The 24,588-nt window shown below is 41.2% G+C and overlaps 1 protein-coding gene across 6 annotated transcripts; it reads left to right on the top strand.

The window, feature by feature from the left end:
• The first annotated feature begins 1,100 nt into the window (after nt 1-1,100).
• On the top strand, nt 1,101-23,480 carry NME5 (NME/NM23 family member 5). 6 transcript variants are annotated; one of them, XM_075601600.1, is made up of 7 exons: nt 1,106-1,227; nt 3,198-3,262; nt 4,818-4,982; nt 12,609-12,814; nt 14,880-14,980; nt 21,461-21,579; nt 22,124-23,480. In XM_075601600.1, the coding sequence occupies exons 3-7, from the start codon at nt 4,830-4,832 to the stop codon at nt 22,208-22,210; spliced, it is 666 nt and encodes a 221-aa protein (XP_075457715.1). In that variant the 5' UTR covers nt 1,106-1,227; nt 3,198-3,262; nt 4,818-4,829; the 3' UTR covers nt 22,211-23,480. The 6 variants fall into 6 exon arrangements, with proteins under 6 accessions (XP_075457712.1, XP_075457715.1, XP_075457717.1 ...); XM_075601602.1 differs by having other exon boundaries at nt 1,106-1,242; XM_075601598.1 differs by having other exon boundaries at nt 1,107-1,227; nt 3,198-3,288.
• The last annotated feature ends 1,108 nt before the right edge of the window (nt 23,481-24,588 follow it).

The raw sequence follows: 24,588 nt of genomic DNA, 5'->3' as shown, positions 1-24,588 counted from the left end.
AGACCTTGGGCCAGTACAGCATGAGTGCCCACAGCCTGGAAAGAGACACAGGCAGAACTGTAAGCCCCAGGAGATGGGACTGTGCCAGTGATGTGAGTTATGAGAGGTAAAAGATTAAACACACTTCCTGCTGCGCTGCACACAATGCTCTGAAGTGAGGAGTGCCTACCTGGAGAAACTCACAGCTCTTATCTAGAACTGTAATAACATAGAAGAGAACCAAAAAAATAGCAATCCTCCTGGGAGATTAAACCATAGCAGTACTGGCTGCACACTATATCAGCACCTGTCACAGGCTGAGAGACGCACACCAACCCCCACATCCCTGTGTGTAACTGTTACCCATGTACCGTGCAATCATTATATTCTACCCCCTATTATTCACACTTTGGTGAGAGAAAATAAATATATACCCATAGCCCAAGGTAAACTAACTAGTCACACTGGTAGAGGCAGGTGGGTTTCCCCCACCTAATAGTAATATCATTAACAAGTCACTTTATCTGTTTGGGCACATAAAAAAAGTTTTGTAAGCTGAGCTCCTAAGAACAGGGATTCTTTGTGTCTGTAAAATGTGTAACCTGCCAAGCATGCTATGTAAAATTAACGTTTTCCTTAATTAAACTGAGGTTGTTTTTCATGGTATGGTTTATTCACCTTTACCCATATACAGCATTTCAACATTGACTCATGACATTGTGACAGTCTTATCTAAAGTACCTAAAGTAATACAAAAATAAGTAACACAGATAATAAGAGGATGTGCTATATATACTTCATCCCTTAATCATTTTTTTGAGGATTTTTGCTAGTCCAATCATTTTTAAAATGCCAAAATAAACCCAGATAAAACAAAACAAACATATTTACATAAGAAAGCCAGCCACGATGCTCTGCATAGGGCATATACACAACAAAACGAATGTAGCACGTATTTATTTAAGGAACACTTTCACATTTACAATATGGCCCATTCCTACTCTATTAAATAAAAAGCACTGATAGAAGAGCTTACAGCAACATACCAGAAGTGCAAGTAACCTAATATCGGGAACGCAGGTATTGAATTGTGCCTCCGAGGACACCATAAATATATCTCCCGCCCCATTTTTCGAGGCGCATTTGGTTTCCTAGGAACTGGCGATGAACAGAACTGCGCGGAGAGAACAGAACGAGAAGCGTCTGTGACAACGGCGAGGCCAGACACCAGGCGTGCCCGCAGAGAAGGTACTCATTACACTGGTAGGCGTCTCTTCTGCTGCTGTTAGGATTGTCTTATCTGAATTCATTCACGTGTGAATGATATTCCCCGGTGAAGTTTACAGGCTCAGTTGGTGTGGGAATGAAGAAAGTCTATTTGGGAGGGTAGGAAGTGTATGCTCTATATGGGAGTGACTAATGAGATGCCCGTGGTTGCAGTGAGGGTTAGTGGAGGGATGATGACGCCTCTTACTGATGTAGCCCGGCTGCTTTAATTTGTAATTGATTTATTGCATGCATTTATTACAGCATTGGAGCCAGGTGGTTCTCAAGTTCCCATGATATTTACCGGTGAAGGTAGCACATTCAAATGTGACATTAGCGGGCTAGCCAAAGCAAATGTGGATGAAAAGCGCACGTTTTTACATCTCATATGCATCAGTGTTCGCCTGATTAGCATTTGCATGCTATACATAGAAGCTAGTAAGGCATTGATATGCAATGTTTTTACCAACCCATGTGGAATACAAGGGGTTAACACTACTTTGCCTCCCCACCACCACCTGGGGGAGCCTGACCTCCCTCCCAGGGATACCCAACCTCACTACTCCGATTCTATATCTCTCTATCTCTTTTTGTCTTTCATTTCATGGGAAAATACCTGTCATGTTGAAGTCCTCGAAGGTCTTCTGGGTCCATTACCCTCTGGAGCTAATCCAATGTAGTTATCCAAAGGGATGATGTCCAACCATAAAAAAACAACCCTTGAAAGATGCTAAGAATGTATGAAAATAAGCTAGGTAAATGTTTCACATCTTGCTTTTCATAGCAGACAGGAAGGCATGCATAACTATGACGTTTACCAAGGCATTCATAATTCAAGGCATTCAGCTGAGGTATCTAAAAAGTATGCTTATTTAAAAATGTGGTGTGTGTATATCTCAGATCAGGCTAGCAATATCTCTTCCCTCAGGTAAGTTAAATAAGAGAGAGGAGAGAGATGCATAAACCTATACTCCACATGGGGAAATACCTGTAAACACACCTGAGATACTTGGGTGATATTTAAATTAGTATATCTAAAATGTATAAAAATTATTGCAATTGGCATATTTCTCAGGTGTGTTCACATGTACCTCCCCATGTGTAATATAGTTTAATCGACCTCTCTGGGCGATCTGCAAACTAATAGCCGGTGCAAATTACATTGTGCAAGTGTGGCTCATTTTCATTCACAATTTTGCAATTACATGTGAACTGCAAGTCTGTACCAAATTGCGTAAAAAAGGCAGGTTTTGCACAATTTGGACATGCAATAAAGTTGAGTACAGTACAGCAAAATGAAAATCCTGTTTTTGCATGGAAATGCACTTGAAAACGAATTAAATTAATTCTGTTACACAATTTTCCATTAGTCCATGTGATGTTTGATGGAAATGCTAATTACAACTACACAATAAGGTTAAAGCAGCAAAACATGTGAAATCGTATGGGTTTTTTTTAAACTTATTTTTTTAAAACAAATCGGTTCTTTAGTATTAGGTGCCTTTTTGTTTTGTGGTTTGTTTTTATTCAGCTCTTAATGCAATGTAATGATTTTTTTTTAAAACATCCTTTGATTTCTATAGCAGATTTTAGCCCACCACCCAAGCAGTGCAAGATCTTTGTAACACTTTCCTGTTTTTAATAATTTGTTAAACACTCACAGATACCCAACAAGCTCTGAGAAACCCCAAACATTACCACGTTGTGTGTCAAAAGGAGTGCTAGTGGGCATGGCTAAATGTATACATCAAAAAACAAACAAAGATGCCCAAAGCTATTTCCAATGTGACAACATTACACAGTGCAATACCTATATATTATCTTGAAAAAGGGTCATTTAGTTTAACCCTTTGGCCAAAGCATCTTAAGCCTGTTGCCACTTAAAAGGCATGACTGTTAGCAGGTACTAACACTCACTGAGTTAAAATTCTTATTTACCTGTATAATCACAGGAAGAATAATCAGCATTGGATCTGTCGTAACCCAGCAAAATGAAACTGACCTGCCAACTTGGAAAGTGAGGCGGAGCGAGCGTAAACCTTGGTAGGGGAGGGGCTACTAACGTCCCAAAAACAGCAGAGACCAGCTGCACATAGTTAATAAACACACAGATACCCAACAAGCTCTTAGAAACCCCAAACACCACATTGTGTGTGTGTCAGTCAAAAGGAGTGTTAGTGGGTGTGGCTAAATGTATACTACAAAAAACAAACAAAGATGCCCAAAGCTACTTCCAATGTAACAAAAAGACACAGTGCAATACCTATATATGTTGTGTATTTTTGTCACACTTTGTTTGTTTTTTGTTGTAATAATTTGTTGCAAATGTTCCCAGCAGCTTGAGCTGTAAACTGTAACAATAGGCAATATTACATTAGTAATATCAGGACAGATTGTAGCTGCCGAGGTACACTGACCATTGTCAGGCACACAATCAGGTTCTTTACAGATTTATAACAATATACACATTTAAAGAAGAAAGAAAATGAGTTGGTAAGTAGTATTGCTGCTTTAAGTTGAGGACATCAAGGGTTGGTTTGGGCTAAATCAAAGAAATAACCAAAGCGAATTGACATTTGTATAGCATACATTCTTGCTTTCCACCTGTAACTACTTTGTACAGATGTAGCTAACCTTACTGTCAACGATGCCACTGTCACGTGACTGCAGTGGTCGCGGCACCAGAGGGTTAACTCTGCCGGTGGTCCATTCGGAAGCATGGATCCTCTGCAGCACAATAGCGATAGACCCTGCAAACTTTTGCCTCTTCGACCGCAATGCAGAGACTTGCAACGTCTGTACCATTTTCAATTTGGTAGAATCTCAAAAAAAGTGTTTTTGGAACGAAAGCTACAATTTGGATTCATAGATTTACTTGTTCTAATTGTGTAGGGCACAATGTGCATTTTCAGAAAGTTTCAAAAAGATTTTTTTGTTTTTAATTTTATTTATTTTTATCGTAACTTTCAACAATAATTTATATTAACTATTTAGTTCCACATTGTTTTTAATGCAAATTTGATTTTTCGTTTTGTTTTTCACTCTATTCATAATTTACTTTACTGTTAATCCTTTTTTTTTCTAATTTGGACAGTAAGTATTCTAGAGATTAACAGAAGTAGTGTCCAAAAAGAGCAATTGGATATACAATTTGTATATTGATCACATAGTATTTTGAGATTCTCCAGTAGTTTCCACTTTAAGAGAAATAAAAATGTCCGTCATTGAGAAGGTATAACTCCTGCATTGACCAGTGCAATTTCTGAAGGCCGGGAACATTGATTCTTAAGTTTTGTGTGAGCTACAGTATTAACAAGCTCATAGCAAAAGCAGTATACAGTACATCATACATTTATAATTTGCTGTGTGCTGCTTGAAGTTAGACTTTCATAGAATTGCGACTTGGTCTGCACGGTGCATTGCGGAATATCTCATGTTTAGTTAGAATAGGGGAGATTGTAGAAAAGCTACTGGAACAGTTTTTTTTTTTTTTTAACTACCTGAAGGTTTATGGTAGGGAGAGTGGATTCACTTTATAAAGAAGCCAAATATTGATATTCATAATTTTTCAGCAAAGAAGAATAATGAGTCTGGAACCGCAGCAAACAATGGAGCAGTCCATGCCACTTCCTCAGATTTACGTGGAAAGAACTCTAGCTCTAATCAAGCCAGATCTTGTTCATAAAGCAGAAGACATTGAGGACATCATTGTCAGGTCTGGATTCAGCATTATTCAGGTAGGGTTATTTATTTATTTAAAAGTTTGTGAGCGTCTTTCAAAACTCGAGTAGCCAGATACCAACTTTCTCTAGTAACCATTTCAGTGGAGCTAGCTCAATTCGTACAAAGAATGAAAATACAGACAGACTGTCCTTAGCTAGAGATATTTGTGTGAGCAGACAGTGATGTGAAAATGGCTTATGTCAGGGGTGAGCAAACTTTTTATGCCGAGCCCCCCTTTTTATCCATGAAATTTCTCGGGCCCCCCTGCCTGATGTAATCAAAATCCCATGAAAAAAAACCCTTTATTAAACGGTATACAATGTAAATACAAATATGTCTAAGGCCGCGCGTATAGTGCCCGCGACGTCACCCGTCGCCGCTAGCGAAAGTTGTATTTCGCTTTGCGGCGGCGGCGTGGGCGACCAGGCCATTGATTGGTTCAGGGGCTGTCACATGAGGCGACAGCCCCTTAGAAATCAAATATTGCCGGCTTCAAAAAATCACGTTGCCACGTCACGCTTACTATAAGCGCACGAGGCGGCGGCGACAATGCATTTGTTTTCGGGCGACGTCGCGTCGCCGGCACTATAAGCGCAGCCTAAATACTTACATACTTCAACAGCTCGTTCTTGCAAAATTAGGCTGCGTCCACACTGCCGCTGAGAGCGGTGACATCACCAACTCTCCAAGCATGAGCACAGGGTGTCCTGCATAATTTTGCAAGCACGAGCGGGGAAGTGTTTACACTTTTTTTTATTATTTCTGTACATTCATAGTGTGATTGATATAGTGGCAGCCTAACCTCTCACATGAAGAGGATCGCAGCTAGGCAGGTTGCCAGCGGAGGAGAGCAGGACCACAGCGCTATTGTAGGCAGACACCGGAGGGAGGGGCGTTTGACATCACAGCGCTGGGGCGTGCTCCTCCGCGTACCTCCGAATCACGTGGCCCCACCTGCACTATTCTATTTGGCCGCCCGCGCGCGCACATCTTTTTCGCCTGCGCAACCAGGTTTTTTTTCTGCACGCGCCCCGCCTAAATAATCTTGCGCCTGGGGCGTCCCCCCCTCAGTTTGTGCAACGCTGCATTCAATCACAACACCCACAACCAACACACACACTCAATCACAACACACACACACACAACACACACTCAAATCACAACCAACACAGCACACACTCAATCACTACACACACACAGTCACAACCAACACTCACATAATCACCACCAACACACACAACACTCAATCCCAACACCCACACCCACAGACAACCAACAGGCACAGCGCACACACACACACACACATCCACACACACATCCACACATATATACACACAAACACACACACACACATCCACACACACACAACAATCCATATATATATACACACAAACACACACACACACACATATATATATATAGATATACACACACACACACACACTCACATTCTTTATATATACACACACACATACACATACATATATAGATACACACACACACACATATATACACACACACACACACACATACATATACACACACACATATACATACAAAACACATACACACACATACATATACACACACATTTCTACATATATACACACACACACACACACACACACACACACACACACACACACACACACACACACACACACACACACACGGTGGGTGGAGGGAGTAACTAAACCTGCTCCGGTCCCCCCATGTGCTGCTGAAAACGGCCGGGTAAAAGACAGGAGGAGGAGAAGGGCTTGTCTGTGTGCAGGGAAGGCCCCGCCCCCTCTGCAAGGCCCCGCCCCCTCTGCAAGACACAGCAGAGAACTGGAAGCAGCCTCTGCACGGAGCTTCTGGCACAGCTCTGCCCGCCCCCAGGTTTCCCCGCACGCAGCCTGCGCCCCCCCTACATAATCTTGCGCCCCCCCAAGGGGGCGCGCCCCCCAGTTTGCGCACCACTGGCTTATGTGATAAAGATCAGTTCATTAGGGTGATTCAATGAAACCAAAATTATATCGATCACATTTTTTTAAAAGTCCAGTTTTAACATTTAAGTCCTAAATGACTAAACAGTGGTAAGCATTAAGCCTCATTAAAGCAACAGTCTGTTCTAATCCCCCTGCCTTTCATTTGTAATTCAGAATATTACAGTATTTTGTTTAACTTTATTTTATAAAAAACAAAGTTGCAAGTTGTGCACACCTTACTCAAAATAAATACTCCATTGCTCCATTAGCAAAGTTGCTGGTTGCTTGCATAGCAGATGCAGCAACTGCGCTAACATCTTCATGTCAACAGATACAGCACACATTAAAAAGTTCCAGGGCACTACGGATTTGCTCAATAGAATTTATTATCTAATATACACAACGTTTCAACCAATAAAGTGGTCTTTCTCAAGTGAAGATTTGAATTTTTTTGAAGAATCCTATTGAGCAAATCTGTAGTGCCCTGGAACTTTTCAATTTTTGCTTATCTTGGAGTTTTTCACTGACAGGGACTCCCCTGGACTAGGGGTAACAGCAAGTATCTGAATGTATTTCATGGTGTGCAGCATTACACTTAAGTAATAATCCCTGGAGAACAGGGCATTACTGGCCAATAATGCCCTGGCTGGAAGAGTTGAAGGCCCAAGGCGAAGCCAAGGGACTTTAACCCAGCCAGGGCATTATTGGCCAGTAATGCCCGTTTCTGAGGGGATTATTACTATTATAGACTAAATGTAGGCTTATTTAATAAATAATAGACACTTTTGTATAGTTAAATTGTTTTATTCAAATAAAATGGTAAATACATGAAACCACCTCTAGATACTCTTACACTGCAGATATCTATATCCACACACTGCTGCCCCCTCTGTGTACACACACACACACACACCAGCTCACACACAAACTGCTGCTACACATACACACACAAAACAGCACACCACACACATAGTGCCTCTACACACTGTCACGATGACATCAACTTTTATCAACACATTTATATTTCTGGGTACTTGATTGAATAGAACAAGTTGCAAAATAAATTGTGATTTATTTCCTTAATAGACAAACACACGACATCTGCAGAATACACTTAAAACCACACTCGCTGGGATCAGGAAACAAAATAAATTTTCCTTGGAACGAAAGAAATGGTCCTTTGCTTGCCAGTGCAAGAAATGCAGCCTTGGTTTTAAAAGTCCTGTGGTTATGTGGTTGTTAACCCCTTCACTCCTGGACTGGTTGCTGCTGTACTGGAACAAAGTCTTGCATCTTTACATCATGGATTAAAGTTCAGGAATCACACTGGGAAATACCTGGGAGGCCACAGACATAGACTGGCCAAAGCTATCTTTAACATGTGGATCCAATCCCCTCGTGGGAACAAAAAAAACCCACGAATAGCCAAGTGACCCACAGTTCATAAGACCGGTCAAAAGGGCTGTCCGGTGGTCAGGGCGCATGGGTCAGGTTGACACCCATGCCACTTAGCATACCTGGGCTACACCCATTTCTTGGGGCCATTGTGTCTGGTCTCTGACTTAGGCCCCGCTCCCAGAGTCAGCGCGCCCGCACTGCAGACAGGCGGTGCGCTGACATACACAGACCGCGATATGCGGTCTGTAGGGAGCGGGAGGTGGGCGGGAGTGGGAGGTTTGACAGGGAGGGGGTGTGTGGCTTGAGTGGAGGGACCCGCTACTCTCCCTCCCCCCCCTCCCTCCACGGACTCGGGCTGGAGCTGCTGATGGTTAGTATTAAACTCACACACACGCAGGCACTCATACATACACACACACACACACGCAGGGACTCATGCGCGCGCACACATGCACTCACGCACTCACGCACTCAGGCACACACACAGACAGGCACTCACGCTTTCACTCCACACTCCTCCCCGCTCCCCGAAGCCTCTCCTCCTCCCGAAGCCTCCCCTCCCCATTGGCTCACAGCCACACCACGTGACGCGTCAACGCTAGACATCACCATTTTCTTGTGTCCCCTAGCGGCTGACGCGCCACAGCGTGTAGTGCTCTGTGCCGCCAGGGGGGACCGGCACCGGCTCGAGAGGATTCCCCTGCTGGTGGGGAACTCGCGACATGGCCGCCCGCGCCAACGAGCGCAGCGGGACCGAGGCCTTAGAGGTGTCACTAGCCTGACATCTGCTGTGCATCAGTATGCCAGTATTGTATACATTATGGGCCTCTGGTTATTGTCATAATTGACACTCTTTTAGGCAGGGGACTCTAAATCTGTGGGAGCCTTTTGAGGCTCCATCATAAAAATAATTACAACCCTTTCAGGCTTGGTCATAAAAATACCGAACTCATTCACCCATATCACAGCTGGATGTCCAAGTAATTCCTGCTTAGACTTACAAAAAAATACCTCCTGCCTTTACATTTAAGATCTTTTATCATGTGTTGGTTAGAGGGTATGGCAAGCAATGCATCTTGTCTTTTACCCTCGCAGACAGGGAATGGCCTGCACATGGGGAATAAAAATGGCGGGGACAGGGCAACAACAGTAATGCATGGCAAATCAGGTATAAACCCTTTCCTCCCCGTCACACACACACACACACACACACACACACACGAGCACTAGACACACAACACAGCACCTCCTCTACACTCACTACACAGCAGCTCTACACACACACACACACACACACAAACTCTGCTGCTACACATATGCTACACCCATAAATACTGCTACCGACACACACACACACACACACACTGTGACGGGAGCTTTGTGACAGACTATAATAATACATCGAATAACTGGGTTGAACTGAACGAGGTTTAGATATAATAAAGTATATTTATTCCTTAAATAGGTGTACACAGCAATATAGTACAGTAACAGGCAAGAAGTAACACTTACTTGGGGGTGGGGAATGAGAAGTATCAGATAGCAATTCTCCAGCAATCAGGTAACAATCAAGATGGTATTTGAAGACAATGGATATAGGGTTGACCACAGTTTATATATCTTTGTAACCCTGTTCCTAACATTGAGTACAGGCTATTGGATAGCAATTACCTGTAGCTAATCTTTAACGTGGGAACACATTTTAATCCATGCCCCCCAGCTAGTTAGCTCATGCGCACTAGGACTCTGAGGGTCTCATTTCTGTAGCCCCACATTTACATCAGGGACGCCAGCCAGTCTAGCAAAAGGGATATCTGGCAGGATGCCCCTTGTTCACAGGTTTAAAACATGACACTCACAGACCACTCTAGTTTGATGCGTCTCCGCCTTCAGGAAAACAGTGACGGTGGCAAAATCCTTTGAACAGTACTTAAGTCCTAGACACTGGGTCGCCTCTCTAACCATATGCTTCCCTTTGTGCAAAGGAATTTCCTCTGGTTTTTATCCCTGCCTTGGGATACAGTATTAAAGGTGAAATACAAACATATTAAAATATCCGGTTCCGTTGGATCCAGCGGGTCCAAACTACCCAGTTCTCAATGCCGGAACTGGGACACCATATGGTCCAAGTTTCAGCCCGCTACGACCTTTGGAACCGGAGATACACAAATACAACTTAAACCGTTTCCTATTTTAATACAAAAATCTCCGCTGTAAATTAAATCACGGTTTTTCACTAAATCCCCATTGAAAACAACGGGCTCCGCCGCATAGACTTTCAATGGCAAACCGACGCCGTTGGCGGCTATGGGAATCCGCCGCCATAGACTTTCAACGGGGCATCGCCGTTGTTGAAGCCTATGGGGTTTCTCCGCCATAGCCGGTCAATGGAAATTGTCCGCCATTAAAGTCTATGGGAGAATTCCCGAACCTTTAAGGGGGCCCATACTCCGTTGGGTTGGTTCAAGAGGGTCAAGGATGGTTCTGCAGCCATGCCGGAACAGTGCCTACAGGTACCCCAAACCCTTGCCCTCGGGAGCCTCTGGAACCGGAGATACGGGTTCAGGATTTGTAGCTTTTCTGACTTAGTCATTTTCTTGAGCTGCTTCTGCCGCCGCCATTGGAAGCTATGGCGCGACCCGCTCTCTGCAGCTTGACCCTTTCCGGGGGTCCTGGATTCGGGGACCCGGTGGTGGTCGAGTGGGGGGAGGTCTAGGAACTAGGGGCAAAAATAATTTTATTTCTGTGTGCCCTAGAACCGAAGATTCCCACGCCACTTGACGTTGAACTTGACTAATCAGTGATCAAAGCTCTTTTTCAGACAAAGTATCCGCTTTGCGGTTTTGCGGTTTGGACGGCAGCCAACTCGTTCCTGGAAAGCGCCGTAGAGGAATCTCCATTGAAGTCAATGAGCCCATTGACTTACAATGGGAAACCGCCGCTCCTCCTCTCGGACGCCACCTGCTGGTCTTCGAGGGAAACAGGTCCAAAACAGCTAGATCCGCCATTGAAATGCATGGAGCTCTAATGGCGGCCTATGGGACTCTGCAAAATGGTGCCTGAAAAGGCGGGAAAATTACACAAAGGGCTATAATCACTAAAGAACTATTAACCCTTGCCCTCCCGGATGGATCCGTGTGTGTGTGATGCAGACACTGATATAACAATAAAACATGGGAACAGGGGAATATACATTTTCATGATATAACAAGGGGTAAACCACATTCCTGGACCGCAGTCCAGTTAACCCCTTGCCTCCCTGGTGAGGTCAGGGAATGGCCAAATGGGGTGCAACCCCTTTAATACCGGGCCACCCCCTTTCTCCCTCTACACACACACACACACACACACACACACACACACACTGGAGCTCTATATACACACACACACACACACACACACACACATCAGCTCTGCACTCACACAAACTGCTGCTACACATACAACAGCACAACACACACACTGCAGCCACAATAAAAAATGCAGCCACTTACTAAACTTTGCACTCCCCCCCCCTCCAGCTCTATGCACAACACAGCACCTCTACATTCCCCCTCCTCCCCTTCCCCCCCCCCCCCCCACACACACACACACAACACTGCACCTCTATACACAACACACTTACTTCTTTGCAGTCTCTTCCCCTCCCCCCCGCAATTCAACTGACCAATCCCCTGCCATGTCTCAGAGCTTTTACTTAATTCAAACCAATCCCCTGCCCGGTCTCAGCTGTTCTGAAAGCTGATTGGCTGGAAATAAACAGATTGAAAACTGCACTTTGCAAGCTGCTGAAATTCAGGGCATTACTGATTGGTTAAATTTCCGGGCATTATCCAATCAGAGAGCAGGGTTTTCAATAATGCCCTGAATTTTACTGCTTTAGCCTATAATTGTGTATATATTGCTACAACAGATACAGCACACCAGTCTCATTGTCTTTATTACAAGATTCTTCCCTTTTTCAGTTCAGCGTTTCAATGCTCTTTTCACACCTTTTATGTTAGTAGTGTTTGAAATGTTATGTTTGTTGGAGGGGAATATGGCGCTCGCTCCCTGGAGCCCAGTGGAGGTTTGAGGTTACCATTGTAAAAATGTGTTCTGTCCTCAATATTGCTGACATTTTTAATTGGTGTTTTTTGTTTTCTGTTCTTTCTATTACCATCCTACGCCAATAAAAACAAGACAACATTTTATGAAACTTGATAATTCGAATGATGAATCAGTCAAATTTCAGAAGTGCTTACTCTAACATAATGTTTTCCAATTTGACAGAAAAGAAAAATCCATCTGAGCCCAGAACAATGTAGTGACTTCTACTCGGACCAATATGGAAAAATGTTTTTTCCTAGTCTAACTGCATACATGAGTTCTGGTCCCATAATTGCCATGGCGCTGGGAAGGTATAAAGCCATTTCCTACTGGAATGAACTAATAGGACCATCAAACAGCTTAAAAGCTAAAGAAAGTCACCCAGACAGGTAAGGGGAGGAAATATATGAATGCTTTCAGTGCTACTTATTTTTCTTGTGTGACGGTGTACACAGCGCTGTACATAATTAATTAAGTTTTTGCAGGCACAGTGACTCACTGCCCTGTAGTTCAGAGTTTGCAACGGAGCCGTGGCCACGCCCCCGCCGGTAGTTCAGCCAATGAGGGCGAACCAGCCGTGTGAGGTTATGGCCACACCCCTGAAAACCCACCGCCACGCCCCTTCCCGTCGTAAATGGTCCCGCAGATCGCGGTTCAGCGCTGTGCACGCGCCGCACCCCTGCCGGCCGCGTGTGCCACAGTGCTGACTGGGACCTCACCCTTAATCTTTTGTCTGCAAAACTGGGGCAAAGCCAGAACAAATGATCTGTACCCCAAATTTATCAAAGAGAAAAAAAACCCTATGAAAGCAGTGTTTTACGTGAAGATATATCAAATTGCAAAGTTTGAGAATAATCTATTTCTACATGTTACTCAACAGATATCTGCTGCTGTGACATTTTTAAATTAGTGTTCATTCTGTCAAAACATATGTTCAAATACACTTTTGTACAAAATGTATACTCTTCCCACTTGAAAAAATTATTATAATTATCCTAACTTTTGCCATTCTTAATATATAGTTGTATACTTTTTGTTTTTAACACTTTGTGTGCTTTCCCGCCCCCCAATGACTCTAAGATTCAATAACAGACCTTTTATAATTAAGGTTTCACATTCATTCTTTTTAATATGTGACGACCCTCCCTTTCTTGGCTGACCTGTCTCCATTTGCAGACCTCCCTTCTTTTGGTGTCAAACAAATGTTTATAAACTTCAGGGGTATAGTTTTACAACATCATGGGAAAGCGCCATACCATGCTCCCTGACATAATTGGAATTCCACCTACCAACAGGACCATGCCACCTGCCTCTCCACTGCTCCTCTCTAAGTGGGGAACCATTATCATCTAAACTGAGCCTCTACAAGTTTTCTCTGGTGTCAGAAGAGACACAGAATTGTTCTTGGTCAATTACAGATAGACAAGAGAAATATTGTGGTTCCAAACACTGGCAAATGTGTATACATTCATACTTGTAATACATACTTGCAATTTGCTTCTCAGAACTTTTTCCACACTTGCAAGGGGCTGTGATCCAGTGTTGTTCCTATTGTTTGAAACGGATACAGCTGAGTGTGCTGCTGTTGAAACACTGTAAAATACAAAATATTAGAGAAAAACGGTGCACTATGGCTTAATCAAGCATATTTTGCATGCCTACTTACATATGGAAGCGGTGCACAGCACTCACCAAAGTAGCAAACACGTTGTGATTTATCAAATACATTACTCCCTTCTCATTCTACTTGACTTGTATGTATATCTTTATTTATATAGCACCACAGTGTACTCTGCTCTTGACAAAAGACCGTAACAGGGAATTTTAATACAATAAGTGCAACAAAGTGACACAATAGGAGAGGAAATCCCTGCCCCGTAATTTTACAACCTGACTTGTCAGATACTGTGGACCACCCACTTCTCCTTCACACTTTCCACTCCCTTGTTCGGGATTAAGCCGTCTCCTATATTTATATGGAAATGTTTTAGGCATGTACTGTTCAATTTGTAAATCATTTTTCATATTTGTATTACAAAATGCAGTGTTACTTTAACAATCGTTTTTCAATTTTGTTCAGAAAAAACATTTCTGTATTTTTTTTCTCCTTCTTGCAAGGGAATGAGAAATGGGTGTGTGTGTGTGCACTGTATACAAATGTGTTTAGTGCCGTTTAGCAAATTTTATATCAATTCAGGGCTAATTAGGTTATTTTCATTTAAGTTTGAAAATCGTTAAGTACATTTTATGCCCAGAACAAACAACACTTGTAGTGATGATAATGTAATTTGTGTGTGGAAGACCTACTGTCACGTGTAAATTATGCGATGTGCGCACTTTGCTGCTTTGTAACTGTCCTCTTAATTTGTGGTAACAAAGGTAATGTTTTTTCAGAAGGAAAATTATTTTAGAACAATTTAATGCTGAACTAAGATACATTTTCATATGCTTCAGTTTAAGAGCAATCTATGGGACTGATGACCTCCGGAATGCTGTTCATGGCAGCTACTGTTATACCTCTGCAGAGCGTGAAATTCGATTCATGTTTCCTGAAGGTAAATAAAAACAAATTGCTGCACGCTTTGCAGCCATTTTCTTTAAAGTTGTCGTTCAAAGTTGTATAATACCCATTTTTACTACATTGATTATACAATTTAACAAGTGTTTTACTTTAGAAATAGAACACTAAAGTTTTTATATTGTAAAATGAGGAGCAAAATACAAGAATCTTTCAAAAGGACTATTGATTCGAAGGGTAGTACAAATGACACATCCCTTAAGGTTGGAGGAAAGGAGATTTCACCAGCAACAAAGGAAATGGTTCTTTACAGCAGGGGTGTGCAAACTGGGGGGCACAGAGGTTACAGAGGCCCCGCGTCCTTCCCCAAGGCATTTAAATTAAATGCCCGGGGAGGCGTGAGGCCTCTGTAACATCCCATACCTGCTGCCAGCCGGGTGTTCGGCGACGCGGCGCCAAATATGCCGCGGGGTCATGTGGCTTGACACTTTGCCATGGCAACGCACGTCAAATGACGCTGCGGGGTCACATGACCCGCAGCATCATTTGACGCCGGGTCGTATGAGATGGGGGCGCGAACGCTGGAGCTACAAGGCAGGGGGGGAGCAGGCCAAAAACTTTGCGCACCCCTGCTTTACAGTAAGGGCCGGTACAATGTGGAATTCATTACCTATGGAGACTGTGATGGCAGATACAATAGATATGTTCAAAAAAGGTTGTACATCTTTTTAGAAATGTACCCATACTGGACACCTAACAAGCTCCTATTGAACCCCCAAAATGACCACAACATATATATAAGCATATGAGTGTCACAGAGGAGTGCTACTGAGCATGGCAATATATATTTAAAACCAGAGACAGAACATAATGGTAATGTACAAGTTAATAAAAGCTTCAGTCAGACTTAGAACTTTGCAACTAATATTGACAGATTTACTATAAATCATTCTTCCTGTTATTACACAGGTTATTAAGAATTTATATTAGCGTTAGGGACCCCTGATATGTGGTCTGCCGTGGCGTTGGCTCAGGGGCTTACAACAATTTTGGCCAAAAATGTCAAACTAAAAGACCATTTTACTTATTAGATATTTATACATATATATTTAGGCACTGTACCGTGTATGAGTCTCACTGGATGTGCTAAAACTGAGCTATGTCTGTGTTTTATGTTCTGTCTCTGGTTTTAAATAAATTAGAAATGTACCCAATAAGTAAACCTAGGCAGGGAGTAATCTGATTGCAATTATTTGGAGTCAGGAAGGAATTTAATTTTCCCTTATGAGACATCATTGGATAATGTTTCACTGGGGGTTTTTTTTGTCTTCCTCTTGGATCAAAATACTGTAAATACAAATATAGGCTAAAGTATCTGTCATTTAAATTTAGCATAGGTTGAACTTGGGATTTTTCAACCTCATCTACTAAATAATGTACTTATATTATTCACCAAGCAGTTTTGAGCGTTATATGAATGTATTCTTCTCGTGTTTTGCATGTTCAAATGCACATATAATATAACATTTGTGAAACAGCATAACTTATAATTTGTCTTTTGTGTAAAAAAAAAAATCTACCTTATCTACAGTACATCTCTGTTGGGGGTTTCCCCCTGCTCTCCTAACCCCTGCTTTAGCCATAGATTTCTTTGTTAATTAGTATCACTTACCTGAGGAAGAGAGGAGAACTCTTGAAAGCTTGTCCTATGACATAAATTGTTAGTCCAAATAAAAAAAGGTATCACCTAATACTGAAGTACTCATTTATTCTGCACTATCGCAACTGGACTAACACGGCTATTTCCGTCCTATATGTAATTCAATTTTTATTTATTTTTTTAATCCTTGAATCATGACAATTGGGGGATAAATGTAAACCGGGGAAATGACCACTTAATCGTCGAAGCAACGAGATGACAGGAGTCATGATCCTTCTACCTTGGACAGGAAAAACCTATGCTTGCCACAAGATCTATTGTTGGTGTAGTGCGCCTTTTTTTTATGATTGTTTCAGAGACCTACTGTGAGACTTCCCATGTTTGAGAACATGACGTTCTGCTCTACATTTTGTGATGGTTCCATAATCCTGAGGATTTATGATTCTATCTTCTTTCAATCTCCATTGGGTTGTCTGATAAAACTGGCAGCAGTTGGCCTTGAAGGAGTGAGTTACTGTATTCCCTTTACTGCCATTTAAGTAACCTTATATCAAAAGAAGCATTGCAAACAAAACCCATAGCATCCTTAAACATTGAATTTGAGATACGAATATCTTGGCCCACGTAGTCTACCCAATATCTTAGGTGTTGTAAAACCTCAGACCCTATTTGATCATTTGCTGTCTTTCATATTGACGATCTAGATCTATATCCCAATCATTTTTGAATACCCTTACAGCGTTTGCCTCTGCCACTTCTGTTGGGAGGCTATTCCACAAATCCACCACCCTTTCTGAGAAAAAGTGCCCCCTCACACTTCCCCTTAATCTGCCAGTTTCTAGCTTTACAGTAAGGCCTCTTGTTCTAGCACTTGGTTTTTCTCTGACATATGTTTCCCTGCTGTTCTAACATAAATTACAGATTGTGCAAACTTAAAGTGGTGCATGATCTACATACACTGGCGACACACTTTATTCGAGCTCGGCTAGTCCCACGAATTCGGGTATACCCGGGTGTATTGGGTTTTGTGACTGTTTTCTGCCCGAGTGCATTGAGGTATTTTCCAAGCAGGGATTGAAGCATTTTATTCCCGCTGGCTGCAATACTGCACAGTATATATATATATATATATATATATATATATATATATATATATATATATATATATATATATATATATATATATATATATATATATATATATATATATATATATATATATATATATATATATATACTGCATTACAATTCATGAATTTATGCCATCTGGTAGACACGCGAAGCATTGCAGCCTATTAAATCCTAATCATTATCATTTAACAGATCAGCCACCCGTCAGCCAGGCATGAACCCAGGCTGGGAAGGCAAACGCAACGGGGCTTGTCAGAGGTGAGGAGCGGCGCATTCCAGGTATCTGCCAGGTACATACTGGGTATTTGCTCGAATAAAGTGTGTCGGTGCAGTAATAACACTTATCCGGAAATATTAAATATGTTGATTCATGCAGAACTTGAAATCTGACTATATCAAGTAGTATCCGTCATAGAACATCTTCAAAAACCTTAGAGTTCATACATATGGTTAAAAACCTCTTCAGCTCCCCTTATTAAAATACAAGCTCAACAATGATTATTGGAGTAACTAGGAGCCAGCTTGACATCAGTCAACATAAGATATAGTTGTTTTTGTATTTCAATCCCCATTTTGGGTTTGATAGACCCAATATCAGATACTGCATGCTCATATTTATGCTTTGGTTAGGGAATGTAGGGTGTGGTGGAAATCATAGAGAACTACTGCCATGTGGTGGTGGGGGGAACAATAGGATATCTAAATCGCCCTTGAAGCCATGCTCCCCAAGGGCGGGCACATAAGGAAACTGCTATTTGATACATTCTTCTTTTTTTAAGGGCACTTGTTTAACTACTGGACTGAACACTATGAAGGAAATTCTGGCAATGAGTGAATTCACTACCCCCTTAAGAGTAGTTACCTGCTGCATGTTTTTATTTGTTAAATACTTCTTCACCATACGGCACAGTAAGGATGTCTGATTTTTCCTGCTCACTGAGTTTTTTTTTTCAACTGTATTTTATACCTACAAAAGTAGTCCACAACATAAATTAATACGGCTGCTTAGCGCCTCACTAAGGGACATTACTAGACCTTTAAAATAGGACATTTGTGTTTCTGACATTGAGTTCACTTTCAAAATGGCTTGTATTGGGGGTGAGTGGGCTTCTGCACCTTTTAAAAAATATAATGCAATGTAAATGCAATCGCATTCTGGAAACTTGACCATCTTCCAGAAAGTGCTGCAGTAGTGCAGTTCCAGGAGACTTGCCAGGGCAGCGTGCAAGACACAGGGCACAAAAAGGAGTACGGCTCCTACCTCCAACAGACCTAGAGCAAGAAATACTGATTTTTGTAAGGCACAATTGCATTCTTATACTATGTAAATTCTTGCTCTGCCTCTGACTGCAAGAACAATCAGTTATGACTGTCATGGGTATGTGTTAAAACATATACAATTTTAGGGTGCTTATATTTGTATCTGTTTATTATATGCATCACCCTAAATATAGGGTTGCAGATAAATCAAATATGTTGTACTAATTACAATGTGTCCGATTCTGCACTCTACTATTTCCAATCCGAGTTTTTAAAACTCTGTGATACCCATGCTCCACTACGCAGAATAAGAGTACAGGGGGCCCACCTTCTGTGTTACAACTGACCTTATAGCACTCTACCATCTTAGGGATGCCTTGTTGAAAAGCTACAAAGTAACTGTCACTACCAAGAATCTTAACTACAGATGCTTGCGGAATATGTGCACAAGACATGCAAAAGCACAATATTACTCTGACAATCTTCGCCAGAATACATCAAACCCAGCTAACTTCTGGAAGGTTATCAACAATATATTCCAGCCTTCTAGCCATCAACAACTATGTAATATCATTAAGGAGGATATTACTCTGACAAATACCACTGACATTGCAAATGCATTCAATTAATACTTTGTGGGGTGTGCTACTAACTTATTAGCAAAACGCAACCCAAACCACAAACATGAACCTCATTCTGAGACTGAGAATACCACTTCAGCCCCACCCTCTCCTAACACTGTCCACCATTTTCCATTTGTCCCAGTATCTGAAAAGGAGATTACACAAGTGCTACTAAAACTAAGCAGCCAATGTGGACCTGACTTATTGCAATCTAAGTTCCTAAGACTTGGTGCCCCAGCCATTGCCAAACCACTTTCTTCCCTAGTCAGTGCTATTCTGTCTGCAGGCCATATCCATAAGACCTGGAAAACTGCCAGAGTTGTCCCATTCTTCAAATGTGGGGACAAAAACACTGTCTCAAACTACAGGCCAATCTCTCTTCTCCCAATACTATCCAAAGTCATGGAAAATGTGTTCATTCCCAATTAAATGATTACTATACAAAGACAAATTTGCCTAGCCAATTCCAATCTGGATTTTGCCCCAAACACTCCACGGTAACTACCCTCCTAAAAGTTTGCAATGAGATCCAGTGTGGAATGGAACTGGGACAACTTAACTGGTGCAATATTCCTAGTTTGCAAAGGATTTTGATACTGTTGATCATGTTATCTTACTTAACAAACTCCAAAGCTCTTAAATAGGGAAGCATGCTTTAAACTGGTTTCATTCCTACCTATCGGGTAGATCCCAACATGTGTCCATCTAAGGCTCTAACTCCAACCCCTTGGATATCACCTGTGGTGTCCCGTAAGGCTCTGTTTTGGGGCCCCTACTCTTTTCTGTGTTCATCAATGATCTTCCTACAGCTTGAAAATGAGCTTCAATACATATGTATGCACACAGCCCTAGCCTCTCCGACCGTAAATACATACTTCAACCTTACTTTTGAGACTTTAAAATTGGATTTCCCAAAACAAACTGTTTTTTAAACACGAACAAGACTGTAACAATGGTATTTGGGACCAAAGCTAAATTTTGAAAGCTTCCAATGTATGAGCTCAAGATCAGAACCAATACTAATAGCATCCTAGCCCCTGTTACTAGTTTCAAATATTTGGGCATATGGTTTGACTTCCATTTAACATTTGGGATGCACATTGATACATTACCCTAACCTCCAAAACCTATGCCAATCTAGATGTACTTTATAGGAACAAATCCTCCCTGTGTCTGCTGGTCAGAAAGCGTATCGCACAGCAGATGCTAATGACAATTATAGACTATGGGGACATAGTATATGGCATGGCACCCCAAACCTACCTTAGCAAACTTGATACCCTTCACAATTCAATATGCCATTCTGTCCTCCAATGCAATTACAACACATATCACTGGGAAATGCTCAAAAAACTAGATTGGTCATCACTTGAGTCTAGGCGCAAAGTTCATCTCTCCTGTCTTGCCTTCAAATACTTTCTGGGCAAGCTACCCGTCTATCTGCACAAGCTCCTATCATATGCAGCACTTATCATCTGAGATCTGACTCCAAAAGACTGTTCATGGTCCCAAGGTTCAGCAAAGTATTCGGCCCCTCCTCCTTCTCTTACCGTGCAACTCATAACTGGAACAATCTACCGGAGACTCTCACAGTCTAAGTTCTTTCAAAACTAATGCTGTCTCAAATTTTAATCTGGTCTGTAACTGTTACATACGTTTATAACATATATTATGTCTTGTATAATGTATAACCTTGCTCACTTAATGTAACTATGTATTTGTGACTATGTATCTGTCATCATAACTCTGTGCCCAGGACATACTTGAAAACGAGAGGTAACTCTCAATGTATTACTTCCTGGTAAAACATTTGAGAAATTAATGTTACCTTTTGTTCTTTCAGTCATTATTGAGCCAGTACCTATTGGACAAGCTGCTAAAGATTACTTGGGCCTCTTTGTTAACCCAACATTGCTTGGTGGACTCACAGAGCTTTGCAAGCAGAAACCAGCTGATCCTTATGTATGTACAAAACCAGTTGAATTCCTTTTAAAATGTATTTTTGTAGTTGATTTCTTGCCCCCTATGATTATTCAAACATACATTTATTTAGATTGTAGTTGAACTCTAAGTAACATCCCCTTTCACATTCTATAATGTACTCAGCAGAGTTATACTATTTATAATTAAAAGATATGTATGGCCAGTGTTATGAAAAATAGTTTTCTACCTTATAATTATTTTGTGTGCTTTCAGCAGTCCCATATGCGTTACTTATTACTGTTTTATGTATATAACAAACTCCCCCCGGCCCTTTTTTGTTGTTGTCAGATTTCTCTACTAAAATACAACAAACGTATACAGTAGATGAGTTCTAATCAGAAATCACATTAAACATTAGGTATCTACATAATCAAGTGATGCTACTGTAGTACAAGGCATTTGAATATTAGGTTAGAAAATCATATTACACACATTGTACTCCATTTTAAGTTTCAAAAGGTGTGCAAAATATTCTGCAATATGAGCTTGCACATTCAATATGATTTTTTTTTTGTTTTTACAGACATGGCTTGCTGATTGGCTTCTGAAGCATAATCCAAACAAACCTGATCTACTACATCAAATAATTGTGGAAGTTCCTAAAGAATAAATGGTTGTATATGCAAGTTTTACTGTTTGAGCATTAATATATTAAACTATATGACAAGATAACTAGGACTTTATTTTATCTATTTTGATGTTTATGTTCAATTACTGTACATTTGAAGATTTGTTACTTCAGAAATGTAGAACATCACTAAAAGGTACGTTTTGCAGAAATTCACTTTTTTTTTTTTAAACTATTTTGCTTAATATGTGTACAGAATGAGTTCTACAAAAATTACCAGCAAGAAATGGATTTAAAAGTGCAATCCCTTATAGGAAACCAAAAATACACTATTTTGTAAATAATTTGACCATCTAATTGGCTTCCTTTTAAACAAATGTTTCCGTTCTTAAAACAAAGCCACTGATTCTTTGGAAATTAATCACAAAACTTTTTCTTCAGGCTCTCTGAAGCGGATAGTGTTTGCCAATCAAAGATAACGGAAAGGTGTTTTGCCTGTGAAAGTTATTGGGGAACACAGGAAGTAGCTAAAGAATAACACCTTCCCAAGTCCCTGCTTACCATGTTTTCAAAATGGGTGTTCATTTGCATGTCATTATCCATAATCACTGGCTACAGTGGAAGCATTGTATGCGAAGAGGTAATGGCGAAAGGCAGATCTGAGACATATGAATGTGCTCACAAGTGGTATTTTTATTCCATGTTTACAAATTCGGTTCTAAAAGTATTTTGACAGTCACACAGATTTAGCTCCTTAAACATGCAATTGGTGCTAGTACAGGCAGTCCTCGGTTATCTGTCACAATGTGTTACTCAAAATGGCGTTGGATAGCGAAACGTCTTAAAGCGAAACACATTTTCCCATAGGAACACTGTTTGAAAGGTTCCGTTCCTGAATGCATTTTTAACACTAAAATACACCAAATATTTTATGCAGACAATAAGATATGCAACACACACAAATTATATAGTGTATATACTGTATTATGTATATATATATAATATAATATATTATATAGTATAATATATATATATATATATATATATATATATATATATATATTAATCATATACACATAAATAACTTTACAAAGCGTCGTAAGAGCGTTGGTTAAGCCGTTTTGGCGTTGTATAAATGAACATAGGTATGCATTGCATAGCGTTGGATAAGCCATTCGTTGTAAAACGAAGCGTTGTAAAATGAGGACTATCTGTACACTTTGGTCCTATTAGGGACTGCCCATTTAAATGGTTTAATTTGATAAATTGTTGGTAAAACACATAAATAAATAAACTTTGTGTCTCAACCTCACTTTTTATTTGATGCTTTTTACTGATACGCATATAAGCACTTGACCTCTTGACCCCATTCCCTCCCATCTCATAAAACCTTTTGCTCCTACTCCTAATTCCTACACTCGCACACATTTTTAACTCCATCTACTCTGGCACCTTTCCCTTCTCCTTCAAACATGAAACAGTTATATCTTTACTCAAAAACATCAAGCTTGACCCTACCTGTCTAACTATCGTCCTGTCTCCCCCCTGCCTTTTGCCTCTAAACTCCTTGTATTCTCTCGCTTGCTCCATTTTTCTCGCCATCAATTCTCTCCTAGACCCTCTATAATCTGGCTTCTCCACAGCTCACTCCACTGAAACAGCCCTCACTAAACTAACTAATGATCTCCATGCTGCCAAAGCAAAGGTCACTACACTGCTCATATTACTCGACCTCCCTCTCTGCAGCATTTGATGCGGTGAACCATCCTCTTCACATTCTCCATACTCTTGGTATCTGTAACAAAGCTCTATCCTTGATCTCCTCCTCTTACCTCTCCCATCGTACTTTCAGTGCCTCTTTTGTTAACCCCCTATCCTCTATTGATCTCTCTGTGGGGGTACACCATGGCTCTGTCCTGGGACCTCTTCTCTTTTTCTCTTTAGGTCACCTAGAGAGTGTGTGTTATCACATCTATGCTGATTACACACATTTACTTTTCAACACCTTACCTTACACCTGCTGTCAGACCAAAGTCTCTGAATGTCTGTTATATCATCCTGGATGGCCCTCCGCCGACTTAAACTTAACATGTTAAAAACAGAGCTCCTCATATTTCCTCCCAAACCTGGCCCTACTACCTCCTTCTACATTACTATTGGAAGCAAGATCATACACCCACTATCACAAGCATGCTGACTAGGGGTTGCACTCGACTCCTATCTCACATTCTCCTCTCACATTCAGAATGTATCTGAAACTTGCTGTTTTTTCCTCCGCAATATTACAAATATACACCCTTTCCTCTGTTGCTCTAATGCTAAAACTCTGACTCAGACCCTCATTCTCTCCTGTCTCTATTACTGTAACCTCCTGCTGTCCGACCACCCTGCCTCTCATCTGTCTCCCCTACAATCTATCC

Source organism: Ascaphus truei, chromosome 5 (assembly GCF_040206685.1).
Source record: "Ascaphus truei isolate aAscTru1 chromosome 5, aAscTru1.hap1, whole genome shotgun sequence".
NCBI lineage: Eukaryota > Metazoa > Chordata > Amphibia > Anura > Ascaphidae > Ascaphus > Ascaphus truei.
The sequence above is the reverse complement of the archived record's forward strand: the minus strand, read 5'-3'. Positions and strand labels throughout refer to the sequence as shown.

Coding starts and splice junctions, on each gene's coding strand:
- NME5 (XM_075601597.1), top strand. CDS start 4,830: ATGAGTCTGGAACCGCAGCAAACAATGGAGCAGTCCATGCCACTTCCT. Junction 12,815..14,879: donor AAAGAAAGTCACCCAGACAG/GTAAGGGGAGGA, acceptor CATATGCTTCAG/TTTAAGAGCAATCTATGGGA. Junction 21,580..22,123: donor AGAAACCAGCTGATCCTTAT/GTATGTACAAAA, acceptor TTGTTTTTACAG/ACATGGCTTGCTGATTGGCT.